At 51.0% G+C, this 18433-nt stretch overlaps 2 protein-coding genes across 10 annotated transcripts; both read right to left on the bottom strand.

Annotated features, from left to right (window-relative positions):
* Nucleotides 1-3032: 3032 nt before the first annotated feature.
* GP1BA (glycoprotein Ib platelet subunit alpha) lies at nt 3033-6420 on the bottom strand. Of its 2 annotated transcripts, none has more exons than XM_026058487.1 (2): nt 5772-6420; nt 3033-5533 (listed from the first exon to the last, which is right to left on the bottom strand). In XM_026058487.1, exons 1-2 carry the CDS (start codon nt 6057-6059, stop codon nt 3416-3418), a joined length of 2406 nt encoding a protein of 801 aa, XP_025914272.1. In that variant the 5' UTR covers nt 6060-6420; the 3' UTR covers nt 3033-3415. The 2 variants fall into 2 exon arrangements, with proteins under 2 accessions (XP_025914272.1, XP_025914273.1); XM_026058488.1 differs by having other exon boundaries at nt 5756-6418.
* A 2238-nt stretch (nt 6421-8658) lies between these two features.
* On the bottom strand, nt 8659-18309 carry LOC112962393 (butyrophilin subfamily 1 member A1-like). 8 transcript variants are annotated; one of them, XM_026058473.1, is made up of 12 exons: nt 17736-18309; nt 17007-17379; nt 16267-16374; nt 15018-15386; nt 14140-14421; nt 12944-13048; nt 12529-12549; nt 12221-12241; nt 11473-11493; nt 11117-11137; nt 10412-10444; nt 8659-9568 (listed from the first exon to the last, which is right to left on the bottom strand). In XM_026058473.1, the coding sequence occupies exons 3-12, from the start codon at nt 16346-16348 to the stop codon at nt 9051-9053; spliced, it is 1473 nt and encodes a 490-aa protein (XP_025914258.1). In that variant the 5' UTR covers nt 16349-16374; nt 17007-17379; nt 17736-18309; the 3' UTR covers nt 8659-9050. The 8 variants fall into 8 exon arrangements, with proteins under 8 accessions (XP_025914258.1, XP_025914259.1, XP_025914256.1 ...); XM_026058474.1 differs by having other exon boundaries at nt 17851-18309; XM_026058471.1 differs by having other exon boundaries at nt 17007-17982; nt 18182-18309.
* Nucleotides 18310-18433: the final 124 nt, after the last annotated feature.

Genomic DNA, 18433 nt, shown 5'->3' with positions numbered 1-18433 from the left:
GTTGTCAATTTGTCACGTTTACCTATAACATTTTAAATACTACCCTGTCCTCCCGCAGACCTCACACACACACTGTAGCTTCTTTCCCTTGCTTCAGCAGCATCCTAAGATTGAGAAAGCCTAAGTGGGGAAGAAAAGAAGAGAGACGGGAATGAACAACAGAGGGAAGACAAAAGGACAGGGTGTATGAAAAGGTTTGCAAGCTGTGTCACACCCACACCCACACCGAGAAGAAGGCCCGTCCTTCCTTCCAGGACCTGAGCACCGGAAATGACCGAAAAAGTGAACCAAATCTGCCCCTTTGTGGAATTCGGTACCTCCGGTTCTGCAGGTTGCCWGGGCCACGTTGTTGTAATAAGCACTTGGGAGAAGATGACCAAGGCTCCCRAGAGGCAGCCTAGGCTGGAGCAGAGCACTTCCAGCAGCAGGACAGAGCACAGTTTACTTCACTGATTGTGCTCTGCTTCTTTTCTTAGCCAGCTTGCCCTTTTAATAAACATGTTCCCGATCAAAGCTTTACAAGCTTTACAATTAAAACCTCTGTCCTCAGTGCCGATTTCTTCTGCTTGCATCAGTGTATGCTCAAATCTGCATGGCTGCTGCTGCTGCTGCTGCTGCTGCTGCTGCTGCTGCTTGAAGCATGCTGTGTGCATCATGGTGCCATGCCAAAGGCCACCCGCTGGGCACTGTCTGAAGCCCCCACACCCTCTTGCACTGAATCCCTCGCACTCCACGGTGAAGCAGCAGCACTGCATCACGCTGCTTTTATGCATGTGGTCTGGGTGGGCAGCRGTCCATGCATCACTTTGCTCCCATTTGCCRACTCCTCTTTCCTAGGGGGCTGCCACAGATCCCTTCACTCTGCATGGCCAGCCTCTCCCCCATCCCATWYCTGTCCTGCACCTTTYGGCCTTTCTCAGCAAACACTCCTGCTGCCACTCCATCCCAAGCTCACCCAACCTTTCCCTCCACATGCAGCCTTGCTCCCGCCAGGGGACCCCTTCCATTTACGCTCTCACCCGCACTGCGGTCTGAGCTTTGCCAGATTCACCCCAGGGCCTCTCGCAGCGCCACCCTTCCCTGTATTTACCCACTTCCACAGCCTTCGCTAGAAAACAGGAGCGTGACCCCCAGGTCCTCCAGGGCACCTCAGCAACTGCTGGAGAAGCCAGAGCTCCAAGCTCTCTGCTCTCCTTCCCACAGCTGCCCTGGCCCTTGTGAAGAGCGTGCACTGCAGTGCCTGCCMRGCCCTTTCCTCCWGTGCAAAAGGTCTGTGCAGAGGGGGTGGCAGCAAGCTAAAGGCACTCTGCTCTAATGCAAGCGTGACACAAGAGCCACCAGAGCTACAGGCTTGCAGAGAACATCAGAGCCCCTGGGATGAGAGGCAAGAATGGGCAGGGCCGGAGTGCAACACACACCTGCAGCACTCCAACTCGGTGTGAGGCAGCAGCTCAGAGCAAGAGGGGAAAATGCTGGTGCACAACAGGAAACTGGTGCAAGAGGGACAGAAACGCCACAGACACGGCATGGAAGAGCCAGAGACACAAACCCCCAAGTGAAGAGCTACAAAGCAGCACAATGCAGCAACTCAGAAGTGGCAGAAGCTGGAGCTGGTGCAAGAGATCACTGAGAAGGGCATATGACAAGACCAGCACAATAGTCCAAGAAAGACCACAAGGATGGGCAAGGACAATCATCTCAGAAGGCCCTTGATGAAGAACTACAGCTTGGCATGACCAAGCAGAAAGCACAGAAACAACATCAYCGCAGCAAGGGCASTCCCATGGCCATGCCAGCTGCTGTCTCCCTCCCTTCACACTTTGGCTTCACTCCATCATTGTCTGCGATAGCTTGATATCACTAAGCCTTTTGCTGAGATTCATTCTTCTACTGGGAGCTGCCCAAGACAGGTGCCATTTACCAACACGCTCAGCAACATGAAAAACAAGGAAATCTCTGTTTTCACAGCATGCCTGTATTCAAGTATTTTTATAGTATTGTCCTTCTTTGTCCCTGCTTCAAGATGAGAGAAAGAACAAGCAAGTACCTCATTGTGACCCCAAGGGGCCCGGGATGCAGCCTGGCTTTAATGGCCACCTGCTTCCTTCCCCTTTGCACACGCACCCAGGCCAGCCCCCATCTTTGCGCAGCCAGGTCAGCAATCACAGCAGAGGTTCATGGGACTTCCCAGAGCCCTGACAAGCACCCAGACATCCCATACCCAAGCCAGGAGGCCCTGAAGGGAGCCAGGACCCTTGCCCGGGTGTTGTCTTGAGCACACCCTGCAGCAGAAAAGACCTGGTCTTCAAGCATGGCAGAAAATGCTTGCACCAACCCCATCMCCTCCTGCATCTCTCGGGCCTGGCACACACAGGAAGCAGAACTAGGAGTCCCCAGACTTTGTCACCTGCAAGAAGCCCAATCATGCAGTCACCTTGCAGGAGGGGGCTAAGGCACACCCAAGCAYGGGCCAGGGACCAGCAAAGAGCCCAGCACACCCTTAAAGTGGCCCTGGAGTCCTCCAAAACACTGAGACACTATGAGGAAAGCCTGCGGGGCACCAAACGAGCCTTAGAGGCATGGAGGTGGGATCAGAGACCCAGGAAGAAATAACTCCCTGCCACACCCTTGGAGACCTCAACATCCTTCTGGGAACCCCCAAAAGCCCCATTGTCCCTTTTAAGGGACATGGCAGATGGCCAGCTGTCCAGCCATCCCATGATGGGTCAGGGGCTCTGACATATACAAATTTCTGAAGTTATGAGTGGTAGTGGGGCATGGAGCCGAATGTTTTTCCCATGTGATCCAATCGCACCGGGAAGGGTCATACATTTGGGGCAAAAGGCAAAGGACGTCTTGTGCTTCAGACCCACAGTTCTGCAGCTCTTCTTCTTYTGTGGGTCAGGAAGCCTGCTATTTGTGGGCTTTTCCTCTCTAGTTCTCACTAGTTCCAAGTCCTGTGGACGATCTTGTCATTTACTGCACCCTGCAAGGACTACGAGAGGTCCACTCCAATAAAACTAGCACCTGTCTGAAATGCAGCCAAAGAGAATATTTATTCTGTGATTAATAAACAAAACTGCCTGGCATTGAATTGAAAGAACAGTGCATCTTTATGTGTGTTAGTGCATCTTTATGTGTGCTAAGGCATTGTGCATATAGCAAGCTCTGCATTCCCATGCTCATCCAAAAAACAGGCAAGTGTCAGCCCCCATCTATCTCTGACAGGTTTAGGAGGAAATCTTCCCCCTATACTCAAGTCATTCTTTCAATTTAGCAACCACAGGAGACATGAGAGTAGTGCTAGGGGAAGGAGACAGCTTACCCCTAGGGAGCAAACACACTGTCCCATTGCAAAAGAGAATGCGATGCAGCACCACCACCCCCATCCCTTCCTCTGAACCTGCAGAAACTTTTACAAGGTGTCGCCAGCATATTTCACTCTGACAGCGCCAATGGCCTCGAGACCCCTGTCCAGGCTGTAAGCAGAAGGGGTCCTCAGCGAGCCAAGGTTTGGGAGCATCAGCTCCCCGGAGAAAGGCTTGAAAGGAGGATTCAGGGGGCGGTGATGGATCCACAGCTCCTTTGTGGTGCAGAAGGAGGACCTTGCAGGAGGACTGCGCTGCAGCACCAGGTCTTTAATAGTGCAGTAAGTGTAGGATGTCACAACATCAGGGCACAACTCCACTTCCTTGATGGTACAGAAAGTGGGGCGCTGCGGGGGGCTTGTGAAGCTTCTGAGTTGGATCATGGGACCTTCTGCTGACTCCCTCCTCCCCAGCAGTGGGGACCGCATCTTTTGCACTTGCAGGGAGGACTTGTGCCAGGAGGGCCACCCCACCAGACACAGCCACACCAGCCAGCCCGCCAGAGCCAGCATGGAAAAGAGCAGCAGAGCCAGGGCAGCCAGGTAGAGCACCCAGTGCAGCAGGCAGCAATGGCTCAGCACCCACTGCCCCCACTGCGGGCCTTCACCAATGGCCCGTGGGCGCAGCATGGGCATGGCCGGTGCCGGTATGGAGCAGGGGCAGAGTGGGACCAGGGCAGGCTGGAGGAAGCGTGTGGTGCCCAGGTGAGTGGAAAGCACTGCCGTGGTGCTGGAGATCACCGGCACAGTCAGTGAAGAAGATGAAGATTTGAGGCGGGCAGAGGCCTCTGACGTGGGAGAGGAAGGCACCACGGTGGAAGTGGTAAAAAATGTGCCAATGGATATTGCGAAAGGGGTACGGGTGCTGACAGTGCCAGTAGCAAGAGTGGCTGGAGCAGTGGTACTGGTGCCGGGAGGTCCAGTGCTCGTCGGGATGGCCAGCGAGGGGGTCAAGAGGAGGGTGGTGGAGCTCCCAGGGGTGCTGGCAGAGGTGGCAGTGCTAGGGGGCTGTGTGCTAGCATGGACCAGGGTAGACATGGCCTCTGGAGCATCTGGCACAGGGGCAGCAGTGCTGGGAGCTCTGGGGATTGCAGCCCAAGTGCTTGGGATGGGGATGGAGCTAGCAGAGCTGCTGAGGGGAGCCCTCGTGGTGGTGAGGGGAGGCTGGGTGATAGCAAAGGTGGGGGTCGTGTGCTCTTCAGGGGTGGTTGAATGTTGGGGGGAGGAGGGCATCTTGGAAGGTGCCTTAGAGGTTACCTCCCCATAGTCCTCTTCTTCCTCATCGGCATCCCCCACGTTGCCGCAGTCAGGCTTGAAGTGGATGACTGGCTTCTGCCAATGGTTGGCAGGGCTGTGGCACAGCACCTTCTGCGGGGCCACCTCAACCTTTGTCTTCTCCAGCCCACGCTCAGGCTGGTAGACGCTCATCTCATTCAGCCGGATCCAGGCCCGCAAGTATAACAGGCTGCAGTCACAGTGCCAGGGGTTCTCGGTCAGGAAAACATATGCAAAGAAGTGGCCCTCGGGGAAGAAGCCTGTGGGCAGATTCTGGAGGCGGTTGCCTGAGAGCCACAAGGTCTCCAGCTTCCGCAGGTCCTGCAGCAGCTCTTGGGGCAGCTCCTCGAGGACGTTGTCAGAGAGGTCCAAGTCCTTGAGGGCCCGCAAGCCTGCAAAGGCCTCTGGGGGGAGAGTCCGCAGCTGGTTGCCTCGCAGGTCCAGGTCCTGCAGCTGTGGCACAGAGAGGAAAGCCCCTGGGGCCAGCACCTGCAGGTGGTTGTGAGCCAAGGCCAGGCGGGTGAGGGCAGGCAGGCCCTTCAGGGTGGGCAAGGCCTCCAGGGCATTGCGAGACAGGATCAGCTCTTTCAGGGACGGCAGTGGGGGCCCCGTGTGCAGAGCCACCAGCCCATTGTCGGACAAGTCAAGGTCCTGCAGCACGGTGAGGGGCAGAAAGGAGGCGGTGGAGAGAGACACCAGGTGGTTGGCATTGAGCAGCAGGATGCCCGTGTCCTTGGGCAGGGCCGAGGGCACTGTGCTGAGACCCTGCCCTGTGCAGTTGACTTCAAGGAGGTCCTTGATGCTGTTCATCTCTGATGGGCAGGTCTCAGCCCCAGCCAGGGACACCAGGGCCAGGAGGACAAGATGGACCAGGGCAGGGAGCTTCATGACCTGGGATGGAGAGACAAGACTCATTTGCACAGAGCAGCACCAAGGGATGACGCACCACCAAGAATGAAGCACCGCCAAGGATGAAGCACCAGGGATGCCACGATGCTCCTGCCCACGCTGCCGGCAGCTGTGACTGCATCCCCCACCACCCTGTCACCTCCACCAGCTYCACCCCAAGGAGAAGAATGTGTCCCCCACCATCGCCCCTCTCCCAGCACACACCCCCTCGTCTCCTTGCCTTCACCGGTGGCTCAGCCAGGAGGCACCCTTCCAGCTCTTTCGCTCTCCTGCTTCTTTGCTGGAAGATGCGGCGCAGCTCTGGGGGCGGCTGGCCCCCCATATCAGCAGGCACAGCCGCTGGGCAGGGAGCTGCGGTTTCCTGTGAGGCCAAAGCGCCTTCCACATGCCAGTTCCATAATTCATTGCTGCAATGCGGTGGAGCAGTTTGGGGGGGGAGGGGAAAGGCCCCCAGGAGCAGCCCTTGCATCACCCCCTCTCCCCGTGGGATTTTTTTTTTTCCAAACATAACTAGGGGAGAAGGGGTGAAAATAACCTAAAATATTTCATTCAACTCCAAGTAACATGTTCTGTCTAGTCTTCAGCTTAGGTCACCCTTTAATTTATTTTTTTCCTAACGGAAGTCAGCTTCTCAGTTTGCTTCTAAATAAGGTTTCCTGAAGTTTATTTAATTCTCCATCCATTGGAAGGAAATGTTTTGATGCATATGGCTGCCCTCCCCCTAACATTTTTCAGCTAAAATCATTTCCTGAATTTTGAGCTACATCTGTCCTGCGTTGTTGACATCTAATGAGCCATTTATGAATTYCCAGAAACTCCAGTTTTGGCAGCCTGAGTGTTCAGAGGAGCTAAATTTCAAGGCTTTTGTTCAGGCTGTGGCAAGTGGCAGGCAGCAGCAGAGGCAGAAGTCTTGGGGTCATTTTTAAAAATAAATATATTCATTTCTCTATAATTCATTTATATAGAAATATATTTTTATTTATATATATAATTATTTTATATACATTTCATTTTATATATAAATATATATGCATATATATACAGCATTTTTATAGCTATTCATTTATTTATAAATATATATATATGAATATGCATATATATAAATGCATTATTTACAGAGCTGAAAGAATCTTGGCCAGTTTCTGGCAGGGCAACATATCTTCCTGCTGCTTCAAGCAGCGCTGACATATTTTGCTTTCTTTTTTTGGACAGCCTGGTGTCAACATCCAGCTGCTGAAAGCTAGTCCRAAGAATGAGTTTTGTTTATTCAAGTGGTATTTGTGCGACTCTGTCATCTATGAGAGGGAGCACGGTCACGCCAGTGTCAGTGCTTGCTCTGTGAGCGATATTAATTAGAGAATAATAACTGATGCCAGCAGCTAAACAGTCACATGCAGAGCATTTTCCAATATCACATTTTTCCTTAGTGATTAAACGGCCCCGTCCCCCGGCTTTTCCTGTTTTGCTCTGGTATCAGATTACTCTTAGCCATCAAAGATTGAAGCCTGTCTTACTTCCGTCTTGCTACCATGGCCTCCTCCCTTTTTCTTTCCAGAATCGGTAAAACTACTTCCTCGGGTAACTTTTTTTTTTTCTTGCTTTCCTCTCTAAACACATTGAAGTGTATCTGTGTGTCCCCAAACCCTTCCTCATAAATGTTTGTGCCACTTGTACCTGAACACCCCGCGAGGGGACAACCCAATAACTCATGCCCTGGCAACCAGCTCCAGGGCTGGTGTAGACCATCAGCTGTATGGGGAAGGGATGTCCTTCTCCTGCTGGCTTTGGGCACTGGTTGCCTCTCTTCCACACATTCCCCCCACCTCCTTTGGCCTTGCATGGGGCAGGACAGACAAACTGCTGTCTCCCCTGGCAGCAAGAGCAAGCCCTGTCCAGCTCCAAGGAGGAGTCTGAGACCTCTTCCAAGGGACAGCTCCTGGGCTACCTTGCCAAGACCACGGGTCAGCCTGTAGCGCAGCATGTCTCTGCCTACAGAGATYGTGTGGGGGGCACTTTCACTGAAAACCTCTCTTTTTCAGATTTTGCTCCCGCAGAAGCCCCTTTGAGGCTGTGCGGGCCTTACAAGGTGCATGGGGAATGGTGGGGGAGAAGCAAGAACAAGGTGCTGAGCAAACCAAGTAGGGATGAGATGGGCTGACCTCAGCCAAGAGATGGCTCTGCCTGGATGGGGAGGTTGGATCCCTCTTTCTTGACTGAGGGCGACCAGAAAGAGCAGCTGGGGTCAGTCCTCCCCTGGTACATTYGAGGTGTATTGACCCTTGTATTGACCCACCACCACGTGGATGCAGGTAGGGAAGGGAAGTGGGGTCTGGAGGATCTGAATCCCCCATCTCAGCACTATYTCTCCTCCCACCCCTCTTTTGCTGGAGGGAGATTTCCCTCTCTCCTTCCCCAGGGCTGGCAGCCCTCAGCTGCCTCAGGCCTCACAGCTGATTTGGCATCTGCTACACCATGTGAGGTTGTGTATAGTAAGAAATAAACCCAAGACATGAGCATCAAATTGTGCGGGRGCATTACTCCCAAGTGCTGGTCAGACCTGGGGAGAAAGGTGAAAGGCCAGAAGGCACCTCTGAGCTATTTCCTTTGGATTCCTCCCCACGTATGAAAACACATCTGGCCTCAGAGGAAGCATATATCCATATCCTCCCCTTGTAGGTGGCAGCTTCCACTACAGCAAAGTCATCTGCAATTGCCAGAAAACATGCCTCAAGTTTAGAGGCCCTGCTTCACAGGAAATTGGAGTTTCTTCAGCTTTATTTCAGCCCACGTGGGACACTGAGCCTGCTGCAGGCTCCTCAGCGGTGTAGTCAAAAGCGACTTTTCCTCCCTTAGGGTGAGGGACCAAAGGTGGACTCCATCTCCAGAGCGTTAGACATCTACAGTGCACGGGTGAGCTAGTCATCTGGGCTTGTGCTGCAGCCAGGGGCCAGAATAAGCACATCCATGGCCCAGTCCCACTGTTGTGCCTTAGCTGTCTCCTTGGGGACGAGATGAACTGTGTTCCCAAAAATGCCTACAACTATCCACTGGCTATAAAGGGGGTGGAGAAAACTGCCTAAGGTGCAGGCATTAATGCTAGACTTGAAGACAGACAAATCCCACGGAAGTAACTTTATTCAGTGCATTTAAAAACTTCTCCCTATTTAAGACATGCCATTCTTTTTAATGGAAGTGCCGTTCATACAGCAATGYGTGAGAGTGAAAGGCAACAGGCACAACCAGGGAAATTTCGACCAAGCATCAGGGAGCAATTCTACCCCCTGAAAGCAGTGCAGCCCCAGACAGAGGTCCAGAGAGGTGGTGGGATCTCCACCCTTGCAGATTCTGAAAATTCAGTGCCATGTAATCTAGCCTTGAAGTTAGTCCTGCTCCAAGCAGGAGGTGGCAGTACAGACCACCACAAGCTCCTTCCAATCTAAATCTTTCTGTGAATCTATGAGGTACTGAGGTCTGATTAAAAAAATCCWCCCTCCCTTTGTCAGGGCACCATTTTGAGCCATGTCCCAGGACCCAGCCAGACCCACGGGTGGATTCTTTTCCCATCGAATGACACCAGTGGAAATGTGAAAACTGGAGTCTCCGTATCAACATTGAAAAATGCCACCCGTCCCTCTTCGTAATCCAGGGACACACGGATCCGCTTGGGACCCTGGATTTCGGAAAGGAAAGTGCGTTGAGGGGAGGTGAGAGCTTGGAAGCGACCTGCCCACTGCCCCACYGCCCAGATGCCCTCCTCTGGTTTAAACTCGATCTCGCCCTTCCTTCTTACGTCTTCTCTAGAAACCCCCACCGTCCATCCTCCTCCATCCACCACCTCCACCTCCCAGTAGTATCTCCCTGAGGTGAAGCCTTCACAGCCCAGCACGCAGCGCCATGGCATAAACCTCTCAGGGATGTCAGGGACGTTCTGCGGCGTGTCTTCTCGTTTCACACTTTTGYGGTCGTCGGACAGGACAAGGTCGCAATGGGCTGTATCTGGATCCAGAATCACCTTCACTGTGGGAGAGAGGGAGTCAACGAGTCAGGGGCAGAGCTCAGCCCTGGGAGGGGGCTTCACAGGAGTTGCAAAAGGAAGAAGAAGAAGGTAGCAAGTAATAGCTGGCCAGCATGAGAAGCTGCACAAGGCCACCGTATTTGTACAAGGTTCTGAAGACCACCCAGAGAGATGATGCCAAGCAGAGAGAGCAGAAGATCATCAGCAGACCTCCAGCCTGAGGAAGTCCCCATGTCTCTAAAGTGTAGCCAGCATTCCTCACTGAGGACCAGGACTCTACAGACTTCCCTGAAACTGGAGCATGCWGCCATCCAACAAGGGTTACACTTTCTCCTGCAAACTGGGGATCAGCGGAAGCCTCTCTGGTCCCACCAGGGTCACTGTGGGAGGGGAACCAGCAMAAAGGGATAAAAGCAAGCAAGATGGTTCAACATCCCAAACCCAAGAGTTTGACATGGAGAAAAAAGGAAAAACCAATACTGACAGGCCTACAGAAACAGAGTGCAAGAGGTGAGGAGGCTGGAGAAAAAGAGAGGAGAACATGTGGAAAGGGAGGATAAATAGCCTCAGATGGAGCTGTGGTCAGAAAAAGGGGACAACGTGGCCATACATGGCCCCAGCAGCCCTGTGCTGCTCTGGCTGCAATTTCAGGGAATGGGAAACTGCCCGTTGGACACTAGGGGGCTGGAGACGCCTTTTCTGGGCCGTGCCTGCTCCGGAAACTACCTTCAGCGGCTGAGAGAAAAACCACTTGTCTCCCGTGCAAGAGACGCACTCCGTTTTCTCCTCTCCGGTGTATTTGGGGAATAGATTCAAAAAGCCCAGAACGACCAAACTTTAATTACCTTCTTCTATAGGCACTGCATATTTTCTCCATTCTTAAAAAAAAGAAAAGAAAAGAAAAGAAAAATCTCGGATGAGAAGTTATCTGAACACACTCATGGTACAGGGTTAGCTCTGGGTAATGATAATGCCAGCAGGTAGCTTCAAAACTTGAATGTCTAACACTGTTGGAAAGCTCCATCTATTTTGTATAAATTTAATCGCACTATCTGGATTCACACACGTATTTAGGGTCTGCACATACTGCCTTTGAGAAGAAGAACTGAATTTTTCCTAGCATGGCAGGATTACAGGGAATAGCTTAAAAACACAAAGAAAAATACAGTTTCTGAAATGAATTCAACGTTTCGCCTCTCACTTCAGGAATTCGGCGACCCACCTCATCTTTTCGCAGAAAAAATTGTATCATTCGTTAAGCCTCTTACATTTATCAGGCGTGAAAGTATCTATATATTTTATATCCTTATATTGCATCAGGTTTTCTGTACTAAAAACTGAGGTACTATTTAATAAAACTCTTTTTTTTTTCTTTTTTTTGCAGCAATACTATGGGTTTATCAAATGACCCCCCAGGCCTAGCTATAACAAATGGCAATTTAGCCTCTATGCAAGAAAACAGAAGCAAAACCAGCACCTAAATGCAATAGCCAGACAGGAATATCGCCCTGCTGGAAAGTTTCCTATGTAAGAAGAAGAACGACACTCACCCAATTGTGCAACTTTTTCCTCTGAAAAGCAAAAAAAAAAAAAAGATCAGGATGGGATGCGGATTCAGATACGCCCTCTGCCACATGCACAGGCCCCGTTAGGCAAGGCAAAGCCTTTGGGGGTGCAGGAAGCACTCCAATTTCCCATCATTTCCAGCAAATCCCAGCACTGAGCCGGCAGGGAACACAGCCCAAGCAGCATTTTGGACGATCTTTAATTTCTTGCTGCTCATATTCGYTCTTTTTCTCCCCCCATCAAGTCCAAACCACTTTGCACTTTAATAGCACAAAAAAAAAGAAAGAGTCCTATATAGACTCAGTAAAAAATCCTTTGCAAGAAGGCGAAGGACACTCACTGATTTCTGCATCGCAGGCCCCTAAAAAACAACCAGAAATGCATACAAGTCAATACTTTGCTATTTGACACATGTATTTCCTTGGGATCCCAGTTAAAGGCCTGTAAGGGTGAGAGTTGCTTTGGTGGAAGGGGCAAATTCACCGACTTATTGCAAGGCTGCTCTGAATTCCCACCCACAGACACCAGCTACRTTAAACCACGTTAATTCTCCCTGCTGGAAGCAATTCAGAAAGAGCTCAGCTTTAACAGCTAAATGGTTATTTCCTGGGAACTCTGAGCCAGAAACAAACAAACAAACAAACATATATATATGTGTGTGTGTGTATGTATATATATATACACACATACATATATATGTATATATATATATATAAAACCCAGTGTGCCCTCTTCAAGCATTTTTTTTTAATTCAGTTAGTGAGAATGCAATCCAGCTTTCAATAAGAAAACTCTCAGCAGCGTAGTTTTCCATGAGCTGCTCCCCAAAAGCATTAGCTTTCCAGGACTGTTTCAGTACTTAAATGAAAATGAGAGTGCTAAAAACAGCATTGCCAACCACTCGGGGGGAAAAAAAAAAACACTAATGATTTTTGGGCTGAATTTGCACATTATTAGGATTTTGGCTGGGGAGGGGAGTAAAGCATTTGCATGAAAGGAGCATTCAGCCCAAAAGGGAGGATGAATAAAAATATCTGAGGGTTTTCCCAAAGAATTAAACCCCAGAGGAGAAGGAGAGCAAGACTTACGCAGTTCCGCCACCTGCGTCGCTGAAAAACAAAACCAAAAGAGTGCATTACCACCAAAACTGGTCATTTTTGCACGAGCGTCCGTGGGGAGCGCCATCGAGGGGCCTTTGCAGAGGAAAGCTCACCCTTGGACAAATTGCCCACTCACGGTTTTCCCGTCCCGCAACGATTCTTCCCAGCACTGCAGAGTAATTTCATATTTTCAAACAGCCACTGGCCTCCCACCCACTCCCCACCCCCAAAAAATTGTGGACCCTTCATTTTTCCGGGAATGCTCCAATTTTTGCAAGCCAGGAAATAAAACTTACCGATTTTTCCCTCGTGCTTTCCTACGGCAGAAAGAAAGAAATGTAAATCATTAAAAAAAAAAAATAGCCCATTCCAAAGAATGCTAAATTACTAYGTTAAAAGCACTTGCAGCGCGGAAAGGCCTCTGGAAGTGCTGCGGTGGTTATGCAACTCACGGGCTTCATGTGGTTTTGGTAAAAAATAAAGGACTTCCCTTTATTCCTCTGTATTATTTATGTGTTGTGGGGCAGCACGGAAAAATAGTGTTTCCTGCCTGAAAGGAGAGCATTGCATTTTTACGCTCCAACACGTGGGCACCGAGACAAGGCTCCGGCGTTCTCCCAAACCCACCAATCCATTAAAAACGGAGGCCATTAAATATTGCAAATCTTTCCAGCTACCCCTTCACCCGGGGCCACCGCGCGGAGGCATTACCTTTCATTTTAAATAGATAAATGGTGGAAATAAAGAGCGCGACCACAGCAACCGCGACCAGGCTCAGGGCAATCTTCCATGGATGGGCGTTTTGGAAAAAGGGATCTGAAAAAAACCAAAGGTGACCCCACAAGCGGGGACGGGATTATTTCTGTTTCAGATGAGCACACCCCAAGCCGGTGCGAATCCTGCCAGAGGGAGTGAAAATCTCATTGCGCTGCATTGCTGACCCGAAGAAGCCAAGAAGCAACCAAAAAAAAWTAGCAATTTCACGCTCAGATGAGGCTGATAGTTTGGCCGCAGATGTTACGGGAGCTTTTGAAAAGGGAAAACGGATTTCCAACAGAATTATTCCTGATGAAATCATGCTTTCTTCTCCTTTTGGGGTGACTTATTTTGCATGAGGTAACATATGAATAGAAGAAGTCCAAATTCTTGCTAAATTCTTTGGTTTAGCAGCAAAATTGCAGCGCAGAGCGATGTCACCTGGAGAGCAGCACGGGCCCTCCAGGGAAACCAACTTTGCCAAAATTGTTCATCATAAAGGAGCTGGATGCAGCTGAAAATCCACGCGATATTGCAAGGTGGCTCGAAACCCCGTTCTTTCAGTTCACTGTTGGGTCTCCATTCCCATATTTCCCTCCTCTGCAAAAAATATCAACCCTCCAGTTTAAAAAGAAAAAAAAGGAGACTTCCTGTGCGACAAGGGAAAAATCAAATTAAAATATATTCAAGCAGGCAACAAAATGAGACACGATGCGTTTCTCACGCCAAAGCGGCCAAATGGGATTTCTCGGCAGGGAAGACTGAGGGCACGGGCTGGTTTCTCATTTTTATTCAGTTGCAGCATTATAAATGTTTGCATTTAATGTGGGTGTCTATTGAAAATGCGTTAGGAAGTCTTTTTTTCCCTTAAACCCACACTGATAGGTCTCATGAATTTTGACTCCGATACTGAAAATGTGTTAGAATGTCTTTTTTTTTTTCCCCCTAAACCCGCACTTGAAGATGCGACCTGTGAATTTTGACACCAACCCCACACAAGCACGACCGCAAGCCACATTTATTTGCACATGCGGTGCCAATTCGCATTGCACAGGGTGCAAACGCTTAATTTTTTTTTTTATTTTTTTTTTGATTGGCAAAGCGTCCAGCGCCCAGCTCTGTTGGGAACAGTGCCCTTGCCTGCTGCTTACCTGCCATAGAAAAAGCCGAGCCCTTCTCGTGGTGGTGCAGGGCGTCCCGGATCGAACAGGACAGCTGTTGGTTTGCAGCCCAGCTGAGGATCACGGTACTCTTGGCCTCAAAGAGGCCGCTCGCATCCTGGGTGACATTTTCAGAGGTGGAGRGCAGCGGCCGGCCCCGGTGGTCCCTCCACTGCACCTGGGGCTGGGGGTACCAGCCGGCTCCCCGGCACGCCACCCGGACGCCCCCAGCCTCGTAACCCTCCAGCGAGATGAGCGGCGCCGAGCCAGCGGCTGGGGGAAAGCAGAACATCCCAGGTTATTTCTTGCAGTAATCAAACCCATCCTTTGGCTAAGAAGGGGGAATAAACACCAATATTGGAGAAATCCCTATTTTTCAGGGTCATGTGGGCATCTTAAGYATCGGTTGCAATCAGAGACAGAAGCATGGAGGCGTTTCTTGCCACCTTTTTTGCATGATCCAAAGCAATCTGCTCTGGAGACCATCACCTCGGCAAGAAAACCTTCAAGCCTGGCCATTAAAACATACCCATGTGGACCGAGACCTTCTTCCTTCCTTACGCCATTGCAATTTGTTTCCTTGCACCCATCAACATTGTAAAAATAATGCTAAGAAGACTTTTGAAGTAGGTGAGACATCTCATGAGCTCCTTACCACTGTGCAATGGATTGTTTCCACTCTCCAAGAGATCTTGGTTATTTGTTTTAAGGAGGAAAATGAAGGGATTTGGCAAAGCCCTGCTCCCAAAGTGACTCCCTAAAATTGCCACTGGGATGGGTGACAGGTAGGAGCAGCTTCATCTAAGGACAAGCGAATTGGGGATATTGAGACCCGTTCGGCAGCAGAAACGGGGATGCCAACTACAGACCTGTCACCTTCAGCTCCAGGACGGCTTCCTCATAGCCTGAATCAGCATGAACAAAGCAGGTGTAATTCCCTTCGTCAGACAGGCGGACGCTGAAGATCTTCAGGTCCACGCTACCGTTGTCAAGGCCGTCCCGCAGCAGCTCGGTCCGCCCTTGGTACTGCGACATCTGCTCGCCGTGCTGGTCCGTTCCCGCCTTGTAGCGGTGCACAAAGTGTGAGAAGTGTCCCCGAAACCAGGTCACCTCCATGGCCCGGGCGCTCTGCTCCGGTGTGAGGCGGCAGGGCAGCACCACATCCTGTCCCACGGCGACCGCCACAGGGTGCGTTGGTGCTGTTACTGTGAATGGAGCTGGGCAAAAAGACCCAAAACCAACAGGAGGATCCCACATGGATTGGCTTGTTGATGTTCTTCAGAAAAGCAACAGATCTACCCATGCCCACGTTATGCCCTGCCGTTGCTCCAATGCTCTGAGCGCACCGGATGCAATAAGTTGTTGAAGGACACATGCTACTTCTGCTTTCGGGACTGTCCTGTGCTATAGTGGATGGTTTTCACATCTCCAACAGGATCTAACACCTCTTCTAGAGGGAACAAGCAATGCTCGGGCATCGGACAATGGAGAAGGGAGGAGAAAGAAGGAAGGTAGCGGTGGGAAGGGACTGAGCTGGTTTTGGGTGGTCAGCTGGAGAAAACGGACAACTTGGACACAAATAAAACTTAAACACCCTCAGCTATCCACATCTATTACTAGAAAATTACACAGCTCTGGGCATCATTGGAAATTTTTTTAAAAATGCATATTAATAAGCTGGGCAGCTCAGCTAGCTAAAACAACCATTTTTCTGGCTCCCTTTCTTGCAAGGTGACTTTCAAGTTGGCTCAGCAAGATGATCGAGGAAGGCTGCCGTGCTTGAAGGGTGCAATCAGTGCGGCTGAGCCAATCTGAAGGTTTTCTGCCCAGAAAAGGGAACGGGCGCTTCGGCACCTTCTCCCTCTTCCGGGAACCAAATAGGGAAATGGTAGCGAGCGCTAAATCAGCCCATCTGCATGACTGCATCACCCCGGGACGCCACCGAGGCTGTGCAAATGCCGCACCAGCATGGCAAGAACAAAAATGAGGATCTGGAGGGATGCTACTATTTTTTATGCCACTGCTCTGCACTTAACAGTCCGTTGGGAGCAGCTCTGAGGAAACGATTTCAGCTGGAAGCAGTTTGCTGGGGACCAGCGGGACCATGGGGATCCCTACCTGATTGCAGCTCATGGACATGGAGAGCAAAAATGCAGATAAAACCAGGCAGAGAGCAGCTGGCCAGGAACGAAAGGCCCATCCTCCTCGCAGGCACACCACCTGGAGCTGGGAAAAGAGGGAGAAAAGGAGAAAGGAGGGAGAACAGAGTGTTTATGAAAAAAGGACATTTGAAAGACAGAACATCATGGGGCACAATTTATACTAAAAAGGGGATAAATGCTGATTTGAGCTCTTTTTTTATAATGCCCAGTGAACAGTCATTTGATAGTTAAAGTTGCAATCAGTTTTCCACCATCAGCCTGACTTTGCTTTGCGTGCGTTACTTTACATGCAAGGGAGCCCGAGGGGCATAAACAATTGTAGAAATTTCCCATGAGGAAGCAAAAGATGAGCTCCAACATCTCCTGGAGTTCAACTATAATGCAATAGAAAAAGCAACAGTCATTCTAATGGGGACACCTTATTTTTCTTATTCAGCCCTCAGAGCTAGGAAGGTGCTGGGAGAAAAACCAGGCTGAGGGGGTTGGAGCAGCATAATTTAGCTGCTCCCATGGCTCGGACCGGAGGAAAATGCAGAATTGGAATAACTGAAATGCAACCCACTGCAAGCAGGGGATATCATGCTGCTCTGAATCCCCACTGAACTGGATTTGCTAGCAAGTGGCATGACCGCTTTCAGCAGAGATTACAGAAGGCAATTTGAATTTGCAGCTTTCAGAGGAAGACATGCCGCTTACCTGGCCAGTCCTCCTCAGATGCTTCCTAGGAGGGTGCTCGAGCTCCTTGGACTCCGACCAGTGTGTTGTGCTGCGAGCAGCACCTCGCCGCATCAACCCCGGTAGCTAACAGGCTCAACTACTGCTGCCTGACTTCAGCCAAGCGTTTCCCCTCACAGAAAGYGAATAAAACCTTATGCCATCTCCTAGACTGTTGGCACTTCCCTCCATTGGCACTTCCACATTGAAAGCGAAAGGAACTTGACCTCACCGCAGTTTGTCACTGCTTTTGCCCCGGAAATGCTCTCTTCGAGCAAATTCTGCAGCCTCCGCATTGGTGTAGCGCTGCTTCCTGCTTTGCCTCTCCCCAGGGCAGATATCAGCTTTGCAAGCCCTAGGGTGAAAGAGCAGGGCAAGGACAGAGGTGACAGARCAGGGACTATAAACCCAAGCTGCTGCAGGAGTCAGGGGGATGAAGCACAGCAATAGCCTTCCCTGAAAGCAATTTCCCCCTGCCGACAGCATCTGGCTGTCGGGGATGGTTTGGCAGGGAAAAGCTGCTTTGACGTGATGTCTCTACATCTGGCTAGCTCGTCCCCACCGGGCACTCAGCCCTTGGCAAGCAGGATGAGATCCTGCACCCTTCTCCTATCCAGCCGGGAGGTTTCTGCTTCAGCACAAGCTCTGCAGACTCTGCTAACTGCATGTCCGGGCATGCACAGACTTCGCTTGCCTGCACAAGGTACCTACAGCAATTGGCACTGTGCCCTGTCCAGGCCACCGTGCAGACTCTGGTTATCCCTGAATATCTCCTGCAGATCCAGCCTGTCCTGGGTCCTGCCTTTCCGAGTCCCTTCCCCATTACCAGGTGGCAGAGCAGCACATCCGTGGGAGCCGACTGTGGATTTTGAAGCGATTTCATGGGGCAGAGTCATCTCCACCTCCTGGGCCGTTCCCGAGGAGCCAAGGTGAAGCGGCCGGGCCTGTGAACAGCAGCCTGGAGAGTGGGGAGGTTGGATGCAAAGCCCAGCATGAGCCATCCCCCTCTACAGGCTGAGTAATCTGGACAACTCCCATCCTGCATGCATCTCCACCAGCTTCCCCAAAAACCATCGACAGCATGAGAAATCCCACCAGGCAGCAGCTGTAAGGGCCCAGACCTCTTCCCTTGCCCCACCCCTTCAAGGGGTATGCACCTTTGGTCCCCTCTGTGTCAGCCCAGAGCATGGCCATGGCCAGGGGAGTTTCTCCCTGGGGCCTGCTGATCGGCAGCTGATGTCCCTGAGCGACATCCTGCTTGACCTGGGGTGGCTCCCGAGGTGACCGACCCTGGCCGGGCTCTGTGGTCCCTGCTGCGGGGAGATACTGCTGCTCTCCATGGCTCAGCAGGCTCTTATCTCTAACCTGCAGCTGGCCAGGGGGAGGCATGGGAACTGCATCTCCACAAA

The sequence above is a fragment of the Apteryx rowi genome, unplaced genomic scaffold (assembly GCF_003343035.1).
Source record: "Apteryx rowi isolate R43461 unplaced genomic scaffold, aptRow1 scaffold_1473, whole genome shotgun sequence".
Classification (NCBI taxonomy): Eukaryota; Metazoa; Chordata; class Aves; order Apterygiformes; family Apterygidae; genus Apteryx; species Apteryx rowi.
The sequence above is the reverse complement of the archived record's forward strand: the minus strand, read 5'-3'. Positions and strand labels throughout refer to the sequence as shown.